Source organism: Gymnogyps californianus, chromosome 7 (assembly GCF_018139145.2).
Source record: "Gymnogyps californianus isolate 813 chromosome 7, ASM1813914v2, whole genome shotgun sequence".
NCBI lineage: Eukaryota > Metazoa > Chordata > Aves > Accipitriformes > Cathartidae > Gymnogyps > Gymnogyps californianus.
The window spans coordinates 13599572-13619208 of NC_059477.1; the positions used below are offsets into that span (position 1 = coordinate 13599572).

The 19637-nt window shown below is 38.9% G+C and overlaps 1 protein-coding gene across 1 annotated transcript; it reads left to right on the forward strand.

The window, feature by feature from the left end:
• Nucleotides 1-700: 700 nt before the first annotated feature.
• On the forward strand, nucleotides 701-19450 carry CFLAR (CASP8 and FADD like apoptosis regulator). The gene is made up of 11 exons (XM_050900452.1): nucleotides 701-815; nucleotides 3683-3828; nucleotides 6819-7250; nucleotides 8112-8217; nucleotides 9149-9284; nucleotides 9459-9556; nucleotides 10681-10732; nucleotides 11490-11539; nucleotides 12712-12790; nucleotides 17827-18340; nucleotides 19299-19450. The coding sequence occupies exons 3-11, from the start codon at nucleotides 6955-6957 to the stop codon at nucleotides 19435-19437; spliced, it is 1470 nt and encodes a 489-aa protein (XP_050756409.1). The 5' UTR covers nucleotides 701-815; nucleotides 3683-3828; nucleotides 6819-6954; the 3' UTR covers nucleotides 19438-19450.
• The last annotated feature ends 187 nt before the right edge of the window (nucleotides 19451-19637 follow it).

A 19637-nucleotide genomic window follows, 5' to 3' on the forward strand; every position in this document is an offset into this window, starting at 1 on the left:
AGTAAGGGGTTACTTCTGTATAAACTCCCGCTAAAACACATGCCCACACTTACCCCAAGTCTGTAACTGCTCACTGAAAAACAGTCTGTTACTACTGAATGGCTACTGAGGCCAATACAAAGCTGTTGCGTCTGTCCTCATACCAGCAGCAGTATAAAAAGCATAGTCCCATAAACATCTATACACATACTGAGCTCAAGACCATCCTAGTACCAACCCCTTCTCCTCACAGCGCTGCCAACACCCCACCTAGTCGGAAGCCATTTTCTGCGTAACCTATGCCTAAAGGCGCCGGCAGGAGGTTGCGCGCGGGACAAGACGTCCCTTCCGCCACAGCCCCGCCGCCATCTTGTGGGTCCTGGGCAAGTTTGTTTGCGCCGCTCAGAGTTTCATCTGCTGAGGTGGACTATAAAGCAGACCGAAAAGCATAATCCTTCCCTTGCTTTGCCTCGCCCCGCCCCAAAACACCTGATGGCTAGACTCGCGATAAAATCGTAAGAGTTAGCGAACGTGGCTCGGCAGCTGTATAATGATGGTAAGGCGGCTAAAGCCAGTTCTCTCGTCCCTTAGCGAGAGTAGATCTCCGCCTTGAACAGCATTGCTGTCTACGTGCAGCGGCGGCTCAGGTCTCTCCAATAGCCAGAAGAGGTACGAGCGAAAAGCGCTCTGCGTGCCTTGCTGTGAAAGAGAAGCGATACTGGAAACCACGCCCGGTGCTGGCGCCGGTTGCTAGGCCGGTACCGCCCCCTCCTCCCTGCTCCCAATGCCGGACCTGGCCAACGCTGCTGTGGACGAGACCTCCCCGGCGCGTTTGGGTGCGTTATACCTTTCCCTCTTCCTTTCCCTCACACCTCTCTTCCCACCCTGCGCCTTGACTATAGGCGCCCCAACACACCGTGCTCCGGGATCGGGTCCTCCTCCCTGTCTAGGCCCGGTCCTCACCAGGGGGCGGGCTGAGCGGGGTGCGGAGAGCCGGAGCGTCCGGCGCAAGTGGGGCCTGCGCCCGACCTTGCTCGTGAGGAGAAACGAAACCCGACGCTGCCCATCCGCCTGAAACTTTTTTTGTCTTGTAGAGCAAAGTTTCCTCTCGCTTCATTTTCCAAGTGTGATTTAAAATGACGTAGTTAGAAAGTTGCGTGGAAATTTGCATAAACTTCCTACGGTAAAACCAGTTTTAGTTTGGTTTTTTGGTTAGGAGGACTGGGGTGTTTTACTAGTGCATCTCTAAATGGAAATTAGCGTGGTCACTACGAGTTTACACCGAGAACAAACTATTTAAGCCTAATACAGTAATGAGAAATGTGAAAGTTACTGTGGGATTTCCCTGTTTTCCCTAAGTATTTTGTACCAAATCCTCTTTCTTTTGTAGGGAAATGTGAAAGTTGTGGAGCATACTCCAAACAATTCAACACTTTGAAAAATGCCAGATGATACAGACTCTAGTTACCTTTGTGTGATTTCACCACCTCTACCTCTTCAAACAAAGGAGAGCGGAGGAAGCACAAAATGCAGCTAGTGCCTCCTGTAGCAAAGTAACCTCCTACTCTTTCTCTCTAGTGTAGGGGCTTCCACATGAGCTCATCTTGTGAAACAAAGATCATTTTCCAAATCAGAACTACACCCACTGATGTTATATCCTGTTTTTGTGGCTGCAGAGAAATGTTCAAGAAACAAATGCTGTCAGAAATGACAGACGCTAATTGTAGACCATGTTTAGTGTGTGAAATGTTTCCCTGCTTCTCTTGAAAGACCTTCCCTCTTAATATGAGGCCTGATATATTGACTTATCATTGTTAATATGGGACACTTCTCTTTGCCTTGATAATCACATTGGTATTTGTATCTTGCGCAGCATTTGTGTTGCAATCATGGGAACAAGACTTTCATGCATGATATTAAACAGCAAAGAGTGAAATTGCTTGAGCCTTGTACACGTGTACCAGCCTCCACTTGTTAACGCCAGCAGGGAGTTACTGGAGCCTTGTGCATCTTTTTGTGTGAAGTTTTAGTATGTTGTTATTTCCTGCTCCCGGGGGGGAGAAAAAAATCCCTGATTTTGGTTGTATTCCATATGGACTGGGGGCAGTGTGAAATAGTTCAAAAATAGGAGTATAATTAACTTTATTAGCCTCATAGAAACTAATGAACATACAGATGGTTTTCTGCCTGTTTTAGCATGGAATGGAAATTATTTGTGGTCTGAGGAGTAAATATGCTTCCTAATATTCTCAAGTGTTTACCTTAAAAAATTTCTTCTTGTGAACCTTGTTTACATTGTAATACCCAGGGTCAAAAGTCAGTGCAGACTTAGATAAATATGCCTGTGACAAAGGTGGTTTCCTGTGCAGTATGTGAGAAATTCATCAGCTTTAAAATTTACACTTTGTTCAGGAAAGTCTGAAAGTTAACTAAACCCAGAAACTTATATTTAAGTGCAGTTCAGTACTATCTCCTTGAGATGTGTTTTCTCTCAGACCTCTTTTGGGGACAGCAGGACAGATGAGTCACCCTAGAATCAGTGATTTTCTTACCAGAGACCCTAAGACTATTTCCCAGAAGAGCCCTTCCTCTGTGAAAATTTAGGGTGATAGTGAACTAAAGTAGCCAGACTTACAGAAAACTCTCCTTCCACCAGTCATTTTCCCTCAGCATACCAGGAGTTTTCCTGGTTCTTTGAAGACAGGAGGAAAAGAGATTTTGTTGGTGGTGGTGTGTTCCCTGTGTAGGCCTGCCCCTTTCACTCACTGCCCCTAATATTACTGACGTGATCTTGCAGTATCCTTTTATCTGTCAGTGACAGTGGTCGTGTTAGACTTCGGCTATTTGGAATGATTCTGGATTTCTTATAAATCAGGAATGTAAATGATAATGTGTAGTACTTTAGGTTTCTTTTTTTCAACCATCTTCCTGCTCCATAAGCTTTGCATTGAAATCTTTACTCAATACATGAAAGATTGAACTGAAGAGGAAAATCTTGAGTGTTTTCTTGCAGCAATATTGGCAAATTACACATGCACATGAACACACAAACTACTGGGGCAGCTTTATCTCTGATGAGTATGAACTTTTTTCTTTCCTCTTGAGAAGCTGTTTTTCCTCTCCTCTTTGTAAAGAATTTACATTTAATGACTCTACTCGTTGCCGGGCCCAGGTAACTAAAATGAAAGCTAGGCTGCGGGGTTTTACATTGTCACTGCTTTTCTCTTTTTTTCTGTAATTGTTGCAGCTGTGATAACTGTATCTGTGATGTTTGCAAAAGTGGCCATATCAGATGGAAGGGAGAAGCATGATGCCTTTCATGGTTAAGTGGATCTGGCTCAGATGTATGCAGATGGAATGTATTGGGCTTGCCCCCGTAGTGTGACGTTCCTGCTATCAAAATATGGTGACATGGGTTTTGGATGCAAAGTTATAAACTGTTTTAGTTTATACTAAACACTTACTTCATGTTGCTCTTGCTCATTGCCCACTCAGAACCCTGGGGGAATGAACATTATTGACAAATCACTATATGTGCGCAGTTGTTTTTCCTTTTACTTGGAGCATCATTCCTGGTTCACTGGACCAGTGGAATCATACAGAAGAATGCATGATCCTAGGTCATTTTTCCTTGTTTCCCCCGCCACTAAAATTAGGAAGTAGCCCCCAGCAGTAATTTGTGACATTGATATTTGTCCAACAGAAAACGAGCTGATGTAATCAACTTTGTCTATGGACCATCATTGGAAAATACTGAATGGAAACCAATGTGTGCTGGATCTGGATCAGTGATTTGGCAATGGTCAAATGCCAGTCTTCCAATGTTCTTGTGGACAGACTTGCATACAGGTGAGAGAGTTTCAGCACTGGATGTTTAATTTTTTTATAATGAGCAAGTGATTTATCTTATATAAAGGAAGTTCACAAAAATAAATAATTCATATGTGTTTTTTAAAGGCAGATTATTTTTAAGATAACATATAAATAGTAATTTTGCATGGCTGAAATTTTAACTCTGTAGGAAATTCCTCCCTACCACACGCACACCTCTTTTTTTAACTAGTTTTAAAAGATTAGATAAAAATTAACTAGAGTAAGGGTTTTTTTGCAAAAAGTTTATCTGAGATTTCTGAAAATGGCCAAAAGTTGTTAAATTCCCATCTCCCTTTAGAGTGAGTCATAAATGTGACTTCCTCAAGCTCTTTTGAAAGTCCCAGCTGTATGTACCTGGGAGATGCTTTCATATGAGAGAGTGTTTTGTGCCTCCCCCTTCTTGACTGCATTATGTCATGAGAAGTCTTTGTCTTTCTGTAGAATTCTCACAAATGTTTGATGCTAGATTGAAAATAAGAAGTTGGCAATAAATATGCTTTTCCTCTGATAGAAAACTGTACAAACCACATTCTAGTGCATGAGGGGTTCCTCTGCTTATCAGAGGCCTGAAAATTTTCCCACCTTGCCCTTCCACCCCAGCTGTACAAGTGATAGCATTACAGCTCCATGTATGAAATAGAACAAGTTCAAAAGTACAGATATTTTGTCTACCCAGTTTGGTATTGTTGGAAACAAAACTTTCACCTTGCTATATTAAAAATACTGTGGTCCTGGGTATTTGAAAGGGGCAGCTTCTACTGATGTTTCATGTCTGTTTATGAGTTTTCTGCTGTTTGCACTGTTTACATTAGGGTTAAATATGTTGCACTTCTTAGAACAAACAGTGCATTTAATTCTTCCAAGTTCCTGAACGATGTGATGTGATGAGGGAAAACACTGTGTTTGTGCCTGTCCCTTTTGGGTTCTGAAGAACAGAACTGTATCAGAGAGGATAGGTGTTGCTTTTTTCTGGTTGTGCACTGTAGCAGGAGTACTACAATTGTGTGCTTTCTCTAGGTATTGAGCACAGTCTGCATAGAACGCACATAGGAGGCTGCGATGGGCTAAGCAGGGTATCTGCAGCCTTGTTACTGTCAGCTGCAGTTGAATGCTCTGTGCTTCTGAAAATGAGCCAAAGTGGCCTCAGTGCCATTTTGAGGACTCTGTTGCATATACATTAAATCTCATTTACACTGTGGTATGGAAGTGCAGGAGTGCTTAAGCTGAGTAATGCTTGGGTCTTCTAATGTGGTGGGTTTATGATATTTTGCAGCTTGCCTGTGCTGCCCTTCCTTACCTCCCCCTTCTGTTTTGCTTCTGAAGGTGGGACCTTGAGGTCATAGCAGCTACTTGTGTTATAATCCCCTAGTGATTCAGACATGTTATCAGCAAGAGTAACAATGCTTTTTTTTCTCTTTTTAAATACTGATTACTTCCTATTGTGACTGTCAGCAACAGCGTTGGGAGGAGAAAGCCACTGCAGTCTTCGACTCCATAGAAAATACGGCTCACTGGGATAGATTTAGATAAAGGAGACTTTGCCCTAGGAACTTGAATTTGATAGGCTCTTTTAGTGGGCAGTGGAACCCAATCCATGGGTTTAATCAAATCCAGCTCTTACTCTCTTTCTGAGAAAGTCAGATAGATGTATAGAGTTATTTTTCATTTAAACAGCATTGGAATGAAGGGGAAAAAAAAGCTTGTAGATGAGTTTATCTCATCTCCTTAATGCATGGATACAGTATGTGACGTTGTTGATTGTAACTTCCAGAATGTGTAATAAAAGGCTGAAAATGCTTTTAAAAATGTTATCCAGGTGCTAGAATCCTTCAATGTATTAGGCTTTGAAATTGAATTGGGTTTTGCTTTTCAGAACGGTTTGAAGAAAACTATGCAGTGTAGTAAGTGAACTCCTTGTAAGGGCTAAGATTTGTCTTCAGGTTGCTCATTTCACCTTTCTCCATGTAGGTAACGGGGATCAGAGAAGATTAGATAGAATTTCCATGGTTGGTGGCAGCAGAAACTGAGCATAGCACCCTACTTATTTTGTTAATCACAAGGGTGGGGGTTTTTCTAGGTTTGAATTTTTATTTCAGTTTTCAATATGGTGAAACATGAATGTCACATGAAGAAAAAGGTGGTCTATGGCTTATCTATACCTTCAGAGTTAACCAATTTGCATACTTAAGGTTGGAATTTTTTCTTTGTGTGGTTCTTCGATCTTTTTGAGCGTGGAGGGTGTGTGTGGGGAATCCTTAAAACCCCATTAACTCTTTCAGATTGGAAAATAAATGAATAAATATAAATGAATAAAATAAATGAATAAATTCAGATGCTAATAAGTAAGGAAATCCACACATTCCTGAATTTATAGATAATTCATGTTTTAAAATATTACATATTCTATTGTGAATATGTCCTTTATTTTGACTTCATTTAAGGTAAAGTGCGTGCCTGATAGCAGTGGTTTTATATGTGGGGGTTTTTTAATTCTTTTGTCTACAATGTGTGGTTACGCTACCTCTTGGCTCCCAAAACTCTTCCTGAAAAATGCCTTGAGACTTTTCGGGCAGAAAAGGTGGTGGTGAGCAGAGGGATGGAGGGTTGCTGGGAAGAGGTCAGAGCTTTAGGCTTAAATTGCTGTGGAACTTAACTCTTATTTCCAGAAACACTTGAAATACCACTCATCAGCAAGCTGATGACTTTTGTTTCACTTCCTATGGAATTTACAGACTTGTGTTAAGGTAATTTTACTTTAAAAAGAACTTCCATTTTTTTCTGATTAGTATGACCTATCAAGTACTTTTTGTTTTGTAATGAACAGCTGGGAGAACCCCTTGAGAACAGGAGGTCTGTGTAGACTAAGTTGGTGTTTTAGTTGTAAGTGAAATACATCAGATAGGAGAGTTAACTGTGAACTTGTGCAGCAGATCACTGATTTAGTACCTTTTAATTCTCTCCCACAGAACTGCTTATGTAAAAATGCATCTAGTTAAGAATGAACACCAGAGAAGTGCTGTGGTAGACAGGGGCTTCATGTCATGTTGGCTTCCTGTTTAAAAAACAGTAGGCTGGCAATTTTAAAGGGACAGCGACAAAGTGATGACCAGGTGCCAAGTGCCAGCTGTCCTTATTCACCAGATTGAACAAGAATTGGATAAAGAAGAAGAAGAGATGATGGTTTTCCTATGCCGAGACCTTGCTCCTGACTTGGCCACTGCTGACCTTAGAGAGCTCTTGGTGGCTTTGAATGAGAGGGAGAAATTGTCTTTTCTTGGCTTGTCTGAGCTGTTGTACAGAGTTAAGAGGTTTGACTTGCTGAGGAGGATCTTGAAGACTGAGAAAGCAACAGTGGAAGCTAACCTTGCCAGGAGTCTCAGACTTGTCCCTGATTACAGGTAATACATCTATTTGAGATTTCAAGGCTACTCTATTTTGTTCAAAATGTGTGTGGGTTGTTTTTGTGTTGGGGGGGGTGGGTGGGTTGTTTTTTGTTTGTTTTTTTTTTAAATAGGTCTTGAAGGTAAAAGAAAAGCAGAAAAGGGCATTATATCTAGAGTTATAGTGAAAAGAATATGTCAAGTTTAGTCCCTAAAATAAGCCTTAGTAGCTTCTTACAAGTCATGGCATTAGAAGCATCTATCTTTAAAGATTTTGTGTGTGTTAATAAAACCAGTGATGTTTGTACAGTTCTAGATTAGCAGATAGAAATGACGCTTTAGAGGAACATTATTAGTTAGAGATATTTTCTTTTCTAGTTTGCTTTGGGCACATAGCCTTGTGGTATAGCTTTTCTCAGGGGACCTGTCTCGTACTGCTTTTTACATTGTAGTTTTAAGAGGCTTAAATTAAGAAGCTCCAGTTATCTTCTTTGAGAGACTTCATAAAGAAATATATGTACTCATAAAGAAGATTCTCCTGTGTTAACTTCTCACTGAAATAAAAACCCTGTAACTACTAGGTAAAAAAGTTAAAGATGTGTTCTGTTGTCTCATTCTCTTACTTCACCTCTATTGAAATATTAAGGAGACTTTTGTTTTCCTAGCAGTGGCTATTACACAGTCAGTCTGAGTAACGCAGGTGCTCATTAGCAAGAGTAGCTATTTTGTAATTGGATCTTGGAGCAAGGTAGGCTTTCTTCCTGTTGTTTAATTGGGAATGGTACATTAAGACGGGAACATGGGAGAAGTTGGGTAGTTGGGCAAGGGTGGGATCTTGCTGAAAGCTAATATTTTAGAAATGTCTCAACTTTATTTCAGGGTACTAATGGTAGAGATCAATGAGAATCTGGAAAAAGAAGAAGTGGGTTCTCTTGTTTTTCTACTCAGAGATTATGCACCTCGTATGAAAATGGCGAAAGATAAGGTATGTCTTTCTGCTGGTCGTCATTTCTGGAGCAATGAGAGATTAAAGTAAAAAGGGAAGTAGCTAGACAGCAAAGAAGGTGAGACAGTACTGCAAGGGGTAGTGAGGCAGGAGTAGACCGAAGTCAGGAAGTGAAGAAGGAATAGTGGCTTCTATTTAATTTTTTGTTGTTTAATTTAAGGAAAGAAGCATGAGAAACAGTAAGAGGGAACAGTGAAGACTTGCTGTAGTGAATAGTGTTAACATGAACCTGACAGGCAGAAGGCATTTAAAAAAAATCTTTATTCAGTATTACTGATCTGAAAGTTCATATATGAAGGATCTCAAACCAATAATCATATGAAATGTATCTTGAGTTACAAGGTCACTTTTTATGTTTGTGCTCTGCTTCACTTACAAAAGAACAGTTTTATTTTAATTATGTCTTTTTCTGTAAATTTGCATTCTGAATATTTGTTTTAAGTGCTCTGAGAAAGCAGAGATTCAGTAGAGAGGGTTCAGAAAACTTGACCACTGTGCATAGAAGACTGAAGATTTCTATCTTCTTCCTTTGAGTTTTTTTCTTTTTCTCTCTTTAACCAAAGAAGGAGAGACCCTGCAAATTCCCCAAAGCTTTTCTTACCTCTTGCTTTGTGGGATGTGAGGTGACATTCCAAGTGGCTGGCTTTGTAGCAACAAGGAAATGCAAAACTGTTTCCTCAAAAACTTTGTTTTGAAGAATATCACTTTCTAGTTTCCATTACTCCTATGATAATACCAAGAATTCTTATATCTTCCAGGTAATTTTCTTAGTGTTTCATGAGGTAATGTCCCTAGTTCTTGAATATGCAACCTTTATGACCTCCCCATGTTATTTTCTGGGTTGCTTTGTTACTTACTGATAGAGAACAAATTACTGATATGACAGTTTGGTTTTCTGTTGCTGTTCTAGAGTTTTCTAGCTCTTGTGATTGACCTGGAGAAACTAAATTTGGTGGCTCCTAATCAACTGGATTTGATAGAAAATTGTTTTCGAAATATTCACAGGATAGACCTGATTAGGAAGATTCAGAAGTACAAACACGAAGGTAAGATGCTATTTTTGCACTGGTTACTCTTGATAGCAAGGATCAGATGTGCTCTTACTGAAGATAAAATTTTGAGTTACAAGTCAGAGTATTTGCATGCTTCACAGATTTAGGCTTTTAAAACAGTTGATATATCATGGTGTATTTCTTTATGTGTTTCTGTTAAATTTTCAGCTTTAATGTCCTCCGTTCATTCTCAGCCAGTATATGTAAATGCACTTCAGGCATCTCTCCCTAATCTCAGTCTGATTGATCCTCCTTATAATTCAGGGGTAAGTATACAATAAATCAGACAGATCCTTTATTTCTAAATATTGCCAGACATTGAAAGGGGATTCATCTTTGCAGAGCCTAAGGAATGAGAGATTGCTCGTAACTAAAATATTACTTGGTTTATTTCTCTTATTCCTGTTATTTGCTGGGTTTAGGGTCTGATTTAAATCTTCTGACTGAGAAAGATCCCCCTTAAAGAGCTTCTGTGAATTTTTTCCTGTTAGTTGGACATATAAAATCTGTATCTTGAAAGTTTTTTCTACTACTCTGGGGAGTGAAAAGTTTTGTTTTGACTGTTCTTTGCAAAACATATTCTTCTTCTCTGTACTTCTGGACTTTGCAGGGAAAGTAGCTTTTTACCTTTGGAAGCTGAAGGTTATGGCTTTTTAAGGAGAGCTTTTCAGATTTTTTTTTTTGTGGTTTGTTTTAATCTCATTTTAACGAAAATACCTTAGTATGTGAAAAGTCATCAAATCCTATTGCATGCAGTATTCTTTATATTTGGGTTAGGTCTGATAGTAGTATTGTATTATGACTATTGTAGTCATATTGTAATAGTATGACCTTACTTAAAGTCTTTAGCCTTGCTAAATGAATTTGATGAGATTATTTCTGTCGTGTTCAGTAAATATGTATGTATAAAGTTTACATACAAGACATCAGTGATGCAATTTGGCTTTACTAACAAAGCCATAACAGCTTGTTTTCCATACTACTAATGGGAAAGAGTTTGCACTGATTTTCCATATTATGATAATATTGTTATAATTTCCTTTCTAATTCAGTGAAAGTTCCTCCCTGCTGCTCTATAGGTAACAAAATTCACATCTGTGGAGTTTTTTTTTTTGTTTTACTACGTTAGGGAATAAGCTTTTCTTTCTGTTCATGGCAAGGTGGTAATTTTTTTCCAAGGAGGAACGGATTGGGTTTTTTTGTTTATCTGTGGTTTTGGTAGGGGTTTTTTTACTTGTTATTTTGTAGTTCTAATTAGCTGATAGATGTGAATCTAAAATATGTAATCCTTTTATTGAGGAAGAAAAATACTATTGTGTTATATTTTGGAACACATGATTATTAATTCTTGAAGGAGAAAGGGAAAAATATACCTTTCTCTTCATTTTAGATCCAGAATGTGAACAAAGAAAAATCACAAAATGGACAAAGTCTTATTCTGGGTAAGAGCATTTTATCTGAGTTTTGATAATCTAAAAAGAGCCAAATGATGAATTTTGTTGTATCCAAAGGACTGTTGTTTGATAGTTGTGTTTATGGCTAATCCAGTTGATAACACCAGGAGCACAGAGTATTTGCTACCTCTGAAAACTGAGCCTTGCCTTATTGTTTACTCTTGTATTTGCTTTGCTTGTGCTGCCAGTTATTAAAACTTTACTGAAATTGTTGTGGGCTTCCACTATCACAACTTTTTAACAGAATAAATAGTTTATTAATAAAATAATGGAAAAGGCTGACTAGCTAGCTCTGGAGGCCCATCTAGTGCAGCTGTGCCCATTAAGTCTTGAGTAGGAAGTTTTTGTGTCAGTTCAGTGGTGAACTCTCCACCAGGCCAGCCAGGAAGTTGTCCAGTGAGTACTAGGTTCTTACCATGTGTGTTGTGTTCTTTCTGGAAACCCAAAATACCTCTCAAATATGGTGACTTTTAAGAGTAGTTGGCCGAATTCTCTCAGTGTAGGAGAGATTGTTTGTTTGTTTGTTTATTCTAGTCACAAGTAATATAGAATGCAATCCAAATAATATTTTAGAGGTGAAAATTTTTGGTTTTTTTTTAACTTCGGTAGCATACATAGAAACTAAGAGGTCCAGATGAGTGAGAACTTGGCTGCCCTAGATGGGTTCCTCTTTAACTGATTTGATGTCAAAGAAATGTCACTGGTACCTACATACTGAGATTCCTTCTGTATGTTTTAACTGCAGCAGAACCAGTCCACATGTCCATTCAGGAATCAGGACCAGTGTCACATAAGGTATGTGCTTGTGCACATGTATGCATGTAAATATAATAAAAACCTCTGCAGGTATTTACCTTCGTTTTCTTTGTGTTTCGAGATGCAGACAGAACAATGTGCACGTCCATATCTTTCTCAGCCATAAAGAGGTTCTGTGAATTGCTTTTGCAGAATATATGTTTAATATAAAGTATTTGCTGCTACTCTGGAAGCAGCAGTGTGCAAAATGCATGTACATATGATGTGTGCACAGAACTTGTATACCTGTTAGTGGAGGCTAAGTCAAAACCTGTTGGACGTCAGACCTCTTGCCATTTGCATTAGAAATCGTAGGGCTTCTTTGCATGCAGTAAATTTTGTTCTTTTTTCTCTCCTTGCCCCTTGCTCTCCAGGTAGAAGACAGACATTCTTTGAGTATTAATGATGAGAATGGACTACTGCTATTTTCACTAGCTCTCATATAGGCCAGGAACCAGGGAGTTACCTGTAGCAAATTGATTGTAATCTTTTTAAAGGGGAGAGGAATTGTGATAGTCATTACAGATTATTTAGGAACAAGGAGGTTGTTCCACTAAATAAGGAAATAAATGTTGTTCTGATGAGCAGTGCTTGCTTGCACACCTGAAGAACACAAAAACTCTCTACATTTATTGTGTTGGCAAGATGAAGCTTATAGCTCCCAACATCTCAATAGCAGTTACACTTAAGGAAATTAATTTGGAAGTACTATAGAAGGATCATTGCTGTCATAGTCCAGGTCTTTAAAAAGCCCCTCCACCCCATACAGGTTTTTTTGGTTGGGTTTTTTTTTTTTTTTTTTGCATTTGCATTTGAAGATCTGTCCAGAGTTAAGGTTCAGTTTCAAACTTGCTTCTCTCATTTCTGGTACAGTCTTAGTCTTTGTTTAAGGATCAGTAGGGTAGTAAGATTGCATAACACAAGGACCCAAAAATTAAGCCTGTACTAGAAATAGGGAAAAAAATCATTAGTCCACATCTCCTGATTTTTTGTTTTTCTTGTGTAGATAAGATATGCTGCAGCCCAGTAGATAGACTTCTGCTAGCTACTCTATGGAAAAACAACAGAATGTAATTGAATAGATCTGAGGTGGTTAAATTTGAGAAAAGAATCAAGTCTGTAAGTTGAGAGGGTGACATATTAACTTAGTATTTGTCCTTCACGTTCCTCAGGTGTTCGATGATCAGTACAGAATGCAAAGTCAACCTTTAGGAATATGCCTGATAATAGACTGTATTGGCAATGACACAGGTAAGTCTCTGGAATTTGAAGTTCCTTATCTTGTTAATCTCGGATAATTAGAACAATTTAGTATAAAGAATATGATGTACATTTACCAGCCAGACTAGGGTAATGTCCTAGTCAGCTAGTCTATCAATTCTAGTAAGTCTTCTAAAGCAGAGAGTTGGAAGGCCCAACTTGAGGTTAAACCAACTGTCCTAACTATTCCAGACGATGTTTGTTTGGGTTTTGGCGCAGAATCTCTGAATTAAAGAACTTGTAAGGGGATAGACTGAATTTTGGGAGGGAGAAGAAGGATGTTCAGAGACCAACAGAATAGTTAAGCTACAGTCATACAGCAGCTTATTGGCAGAGATGGTAAAGATAGTGTTTCCCACCAGTTAACAAAACCAAAACCAAAGCTGTTCTGGATTTGAAGCGTAATCATATCGGACACCACGGATTTTGAATAGCTGAAGGCACGTGGTCCTTTATTAATAATGCACCTAGGCTTCTGTTACATCTTGCACAGTTTAACTGAAACCATCACCATAGCTTTATAGGGAAAGGAATTTTCTTCCTTCCCTCTTGGTTTAGTTTAAAAAAAAATAAAATTTGCATGTAGAATTCAAGGTAGTCAGTGGCATGGTTAAAATGTGGGTTTTTCCTGATTGCCTTTCTGGAATCCAGAAATTAGATTCTTGTGTAAGCAAAAAAAAAAAAACCCCACTCTCTAATCATTGTAACAAATGAGGCTAAAAATAAAAATGAAGAGAGTACTTGCAGTCAGTTCTGTAATAGGCTAGGAGATGTAGGGGAAGAAGAGGGTTTGTGGGCATATCTTTTCTCTTTCTCATAAATAATGGTCCAGCACATGGACCAGCTTAGAGTTATTGATGTAGTTGAAGAGCAGCGGATGCAGAGCACAGACACAGAAAGTAAAATTTTTATGTTTGCTTGTCAATAGTATTTTAGGTAAATGATACAAAACAAGACATTTAGTTTGCCATTAAGGTAACAGGAACTAGAACTGATTCACAATCCTGCCATGCATGGAGAAGAGGAACAAGGAGGGCACTTGACTCAGTTACATGTGACTGGGAAGCATCCTTGGGATCTGATTTCAGTCTGTCCTACCAAGTTCATCAGTGACCTCTGGCCAAAAAAAAAAAAAAAAAAAAAAAAAAAAAAACCAAAAAACAACCAAGGATGTTGTTCAATCTAAAGCACTTCTTCACTTCTACTCTCAAAAAAAAAAAAAATGCTGACTTTGTCCCTAGAGGAAAATAAAACAAAGACAGCCAGCCAAGGACTGAAAAACTGGGGGGCGGGTGGCTCTTGGGATCAGACATTCTGCTCTGTCCTGTCGCCTGCTTCTTTACTTTCCTGTCCTTCTCTCTTTCATGGTAGCTGTAGAGAACAAATGACCCTTTTGATGCAAGAACCTTAGTATGCAGCATTAACCTGGAAGGTAGCATGATAGTCTGCTCCAGTACCAAAATAATTACTTATTACTTGGAGTTCTGTTTCTTAAAAGCAAATGCAAAAAGGACTGCTAGAGAAATTTCAGTGTGGAGAGCTAAAGAAAACATGAGGTGTGAAAATAGCCTTGTTTACAAAAAAACCCTCAGTTTCATTTTCTCTGATGGGATATGAGCATGTGCTGACCTGAATTATTGAACAAGAGTGTTTTACTATTGTCTGAGGTTTTTTTTAAATGAAACAGTAAGTATAAAAGCAGGTAAGGCACGTACACTGCAGAAAACGGGAAATAAAGAAGCAACTGCTATGTCAGTTCATAGTCACAGATACATAAATTTAGATCTACTCTTCCTTAGAAGGCACAGCTCTTTTGCACAGGCAATATACTGTGCAGACCCTTTTGTCATAGTCATTGCTACTAAATACAAAGATGTGCACAAAATTAAGAAATCAATGCATGTGCTCTTCATGAGCTCTTATGGTCATTTCAGTACTTGTACAAGAACAGAAAGTGTGAATGTGATCGAGGAAGTCTGCTGACTGGAAAGGACAAAAACAGGTTACATGTTTAGCATCTGGCATGTCAGATATACCTGCAAATCATGGCTCTGCTGCTGTTGTGCCAAAACCACCCAAAGCAAGTCTTAGTGTGCCTCAGCCTCCATGCATGTCTGCATTGCATGCAGAAGCAATTAAACCACGTGTATGTCTCAGATGTTTAATGTCACCAGTGCATCATCAGCATTTTAACATGATAGAAAGCAAGACTTTCACTGGAATACGTTACTGTGCTAGTGAGATTCAGGAGAGGCAGGACATACAGCATTGCTTAAAGGAGTTTGTTAGAAAGGCATTCACTACTCTGTAGAGTTGTGGTGCCACACTACTTCTGAAGCCTGAAAGTACCAAAGAGAAGAGGCCAGGGAGAACATTAGGAATTTTATCTGTGGCATGCATTAGAGTCTGTAGCTATGCCAAGATTTAATCTGAGGAAAATGAACCAATAATAGATACCGTAGGATCAAGGATTACAACAGTTGAAAATGCCTAGTGTAAACAATGTGAATTCATCAGATGCTGATAAATTTCAAACCGAAATGCACATTGCTGTTTTGTAAATAGAGTCTTGCTGTTTTGTAGATAGCTTCTTTTGATTTTTAGATTTGGAAGCCAATTTTTATCCTTACATTGTAAGCAATCAAGGGGAAAAAAGGGTAATTTTTAATGTAGAGTGGAAATGCTCAAAAGTCAGTGGAGGTTTCTTGGGAGGTGATTACTGTTGAAGAAAGATGTTTTCTGATCTCAGGTTGCAGCATGTAATGCTGTGTTTTGTCTTGCCTTAAAGTACAATTGCTGTATCCAAAGCTTACTGTGTATAATTTCTGATTCATTGTTAAACTAGGGTATCGGCTCTAAGTTTGTTGGGTTTAATTTTTTTAATTGTGACACTTAGAGTGTGTGTATGCTCTAAGGTGACACCAACTTTTGTATCTTTGTGTGTACGTGTACATGCTAGTAAGAGAAGTAAATTATAGGAAAAGCACTCTCGTTGCTGTAACACTCGTTTTGCGTATGTACTACTGCCCTCTAATGGATGAAGTGCTTCATCGAGTATATAACTGCTAAACGGTATTAATACTGAGTCTTCCACCTGTATTTTGAGAGCATGTTTTATTGCTTAAAATAGAAGGGATTTTCCTTTCTATTTCCAAATAAAAAAAGTCTGGAAAGTTTTTTAATTATTTTACAAAATTTAATCAAACCAATAGAACTGGAATGAAACTCTATAGTTCCTGTTTATCACCTCACTATAGTATAGAGTTTGTATTTACCCTGTATTTTGCTGAGGAAAGTTACGAGTTCTGTTCCCTGTTTCCACTATGGGCTTTTTGAGGAAAACACTGTGGTAGTACAACTCCTGCTTTGCTGCCAGTTACCTCTGAAATAGCCTCTGCTAGTTAGGGATTGTTAAACTTTTGAAGCCAAGGAACAACTCTAGCTTCCTGTGTCTGTAAGGCATTTTACATAAACATGGCACTTGATATTTCCTGTCATATCAGAAACTGTGCATGGGCAATGTATATGTGGTTTATACTAAAGATATGATGCTACAGGTATGAGTCATAGTAGTAGCTTGTGGTTCTCTGAACACTTAAAAAATACTTGTGATTTTAATCACCATGGATCTGGTTTCACTCTCATATTAGTAAACATCCAAAGTAGTTATTCAGAGCATAGCACATTTTTCTGCAGCACAGGTTAACACAAATACAATAGAGTTAAATCTTGATTTTTGGCTATCTACAGTTTTAATTTCTAACACATTTGAAAGGGTTCATTGTTCAGCTTTTTTTTTTTTTTTTTCCCCTGAAAATGCCATTCTGTCACAGTTAAGACGCTAGTGTCCATTCTCCACCTGGAACTCATCACTTAAAGTCCGTTGTCCTGGTTTCGGCTGGGACAGAGTTAACTCTCTTCTTAGTAGCTGGTACAGTGCTGGGTTTTGGATTTAGTATGAAAATGATGTTGATAACACTCTGATGTTTTAGTTGTTGCTAAGTAGCGCTTATCTTAAGCCAAGGACTTTTCAGTTTCCCATGCTCTGCCAGCAAGCAGGTGTGCAAGAAGCTGGGAGGGAGCATAGCCGGGGCAGCTGACTAGCCAAAGGGGTATTCCATACCATGGAACATCATGCCCAGTATATAAACAGGGGGGAGTTGGCCGGGAGGCGCGGCTCGCGGCTCAGGAACTAACTGGGCATTGGTCAGCGGATGGTGAGCAATTGCATTGTGCATCACTGGCCTTCCCCCCCCCCCCCTTGTTATATTCCTTTTCATTACTATTATTATTATTATTATTATATTTCATTATTACTATTGTTAGTATTATATTTTACTTTAGTTATTAAACTGTTCTTATCTCAACCCACGAATTTTACTTTTTTTTTCCCCTTTCCTTCTCCTCACCCCACTGGGAGGGGGGAGGGGGGAGGGGGAAGCGGCTGCATGATGCTTAGTTGCTGACTGGGGTTAAACCACGACATCCATTTAATATAATAGGAAGCATAAATGACTGCAGCAGGTTCCTGTTGGACTGATGAAAGGGAGCCTCTGTGTTTCCTATGCAGTTCTGTATATCTATAATAACCATTCAGAGTAATTTTGACAAGTTAAAAGGTGAACAGACTTCCCATGCTATCCAGATCACTCCTTACCATTTCAAGAATGGTCTGTGTGAAACATTTTCTAATGTTTTCTCTTGCCTGATATTTTAAGTCCTAGGAACTTGGGATACTGGCTGTAAATGAAAGCATGCAGGTGTCTGTGGAATTTGGAACAGATCACGTACCAAATAATAGTGTCTTTGCTATCATGAAGTACATAACTCGTATTAAAGACAACATGTATACAGCACTATAAGTATGTAACATACTGTGATCAACATCAAGTACTCTTGATTTTTTAATTATTGTGATGAAATAAACATCTACTTTCCAATAGCGAAATACTGTAAATACTGTCATTCAAGATAGTTAAGATTGAGCCTTGATGTGCTGTGATTTAATTGCATCTTGCTTTTTTCAGATGTGTTGGAAGAGACCTTCAGAGGCTTAGGCTATGACGTTCGTTGTCACAGATATTTAAATATGAACACCATGAATCAAACATTACTTGAAGTTGCAAGGTTGGAGAAGCACAGAAATTGTGACAGCTTCATTTGCATATTGGTCAGCCGTGGAAGTCCTCAGAGCATCTTCTGTACAGACCATACCCTTTCTGGATTCCCTTTGGAACAAATAAAGAAATACTTTACAGCAGACTCATGTCCTGAACTCCTAGGAAAACCAAAGCTTTTTTTTATTCAGAGCTACATTGTGCCAGAAAATGAGCAAGAATGTACTAGTCTGTTGGAAGTAGATGGGAATGATGAGAAAATCATTGCTAACGCAAAAATCCCTTGGAAAGTCACTATCCCCCAAGTAGCAGACATCTTCTGGAGTCAGTGCAAGGTCGATGTGTCTACACTAGAAAAATCTCCAAGTTCTTCCTCATATTATCTGCGTTGTCTGGCTGAGCTACTCCGCAATCCTCATAAAAGGTAAATTAAAAGAGACAAACATAACCCTTTTCCTATGACAGCCTGCTGTCCTAGAGAAAGAGAAACCTTAAGTTTCATCCCATCTGGTCCTGAACAGTGTCTTCATGCTGTGTCATAGGTTAAAAGACAAGTATACCTGGTCCTGGAACAATGGTGCAGGAAGGTAGTCTAAAGTAGGAGTGAAGTTTCTGATTCTGGAGAGTACAGTTAAAGTGTATTATGGCACTGGGGCTTGCAGAGTGAGAAGGGAAGAACCTGTCCTGGGTAATGTATGTTAGTGCTTTAGACAGGATAGGAAATGTTCCTGCTCCAAGATAACAAGGCACACACCAGGCTTCTGTCAAATTGAGGATTGCCTTTTATTATTCAGAAGTCCTCTGCTTGCAAATATAAAAAGTTGGTGCCTAAGTTGGGGGGAAAGGACAAAATCCTTCCCTCTCAACTGCCTTTCTTCAGATCTAATTAACCCTCTGCTCAGAGAGCCACTAGATTGCCAATTTGTAATCTTGAATTTAAACTATCAGAAAACTTTAGTCTATCTAGAGAGATTATCAAAAGGAATCTGAGGCAAAATAAGATATGCTTGGATATATAACTTACCAACAAAGGTTTTCTTTGTACAACTGATCTACGAGGGAGCTAGCAACTGTTTTTCAAGGTAGTTGCGTGGTTAATATTTAGTACCTTTTTACAAACCCTAAAATCTTTTAATGAAATCACAGATCGTCATGTCAGCATAACCAGTATCACAACAGTGATTTGGGTTATAACAGGTTGTCTCCAAAATATTCATATTTTGCATATTCAGCCTTGGGTTTTAGAGGTGTAACCTCTGCAATAAAGACTGAAATTTGAAACTTTCTCCCTGCTGAGTCTGAAGTTGTCTTCTCTCTTGTGGATTCTTAAATGGTGTATTGCTTCATTCTCTAATAGAAAGCTTTTACTTTTGTTGCTGCAGGAAACTCTCTATATTAGATATCCATACGGAACTGAACAGAAAAGTCTATGAATGGAATAAGACCACTGACCCAAGCCAACAATACTCACTTCTGCTTCAGCACACACTGAGGAAGAAACTTTTTCTTTCTCCCACTTAATTGCTGTTGGAAAGGACAAGTCTGAAGTGGCTAACGAGAAACACTTACTATGTGTGAAACTGGATCATACTTTTACTTTATGCATTGTTATTGCACGTATATCTAAAGTGCCTATTGCTTCCAAACGCAGGGATCTAGAACCATTTTGGTGTGTTAAGGCACTAGATTTTATATTTTAATACAGAAGGCTCTGAAAGCTT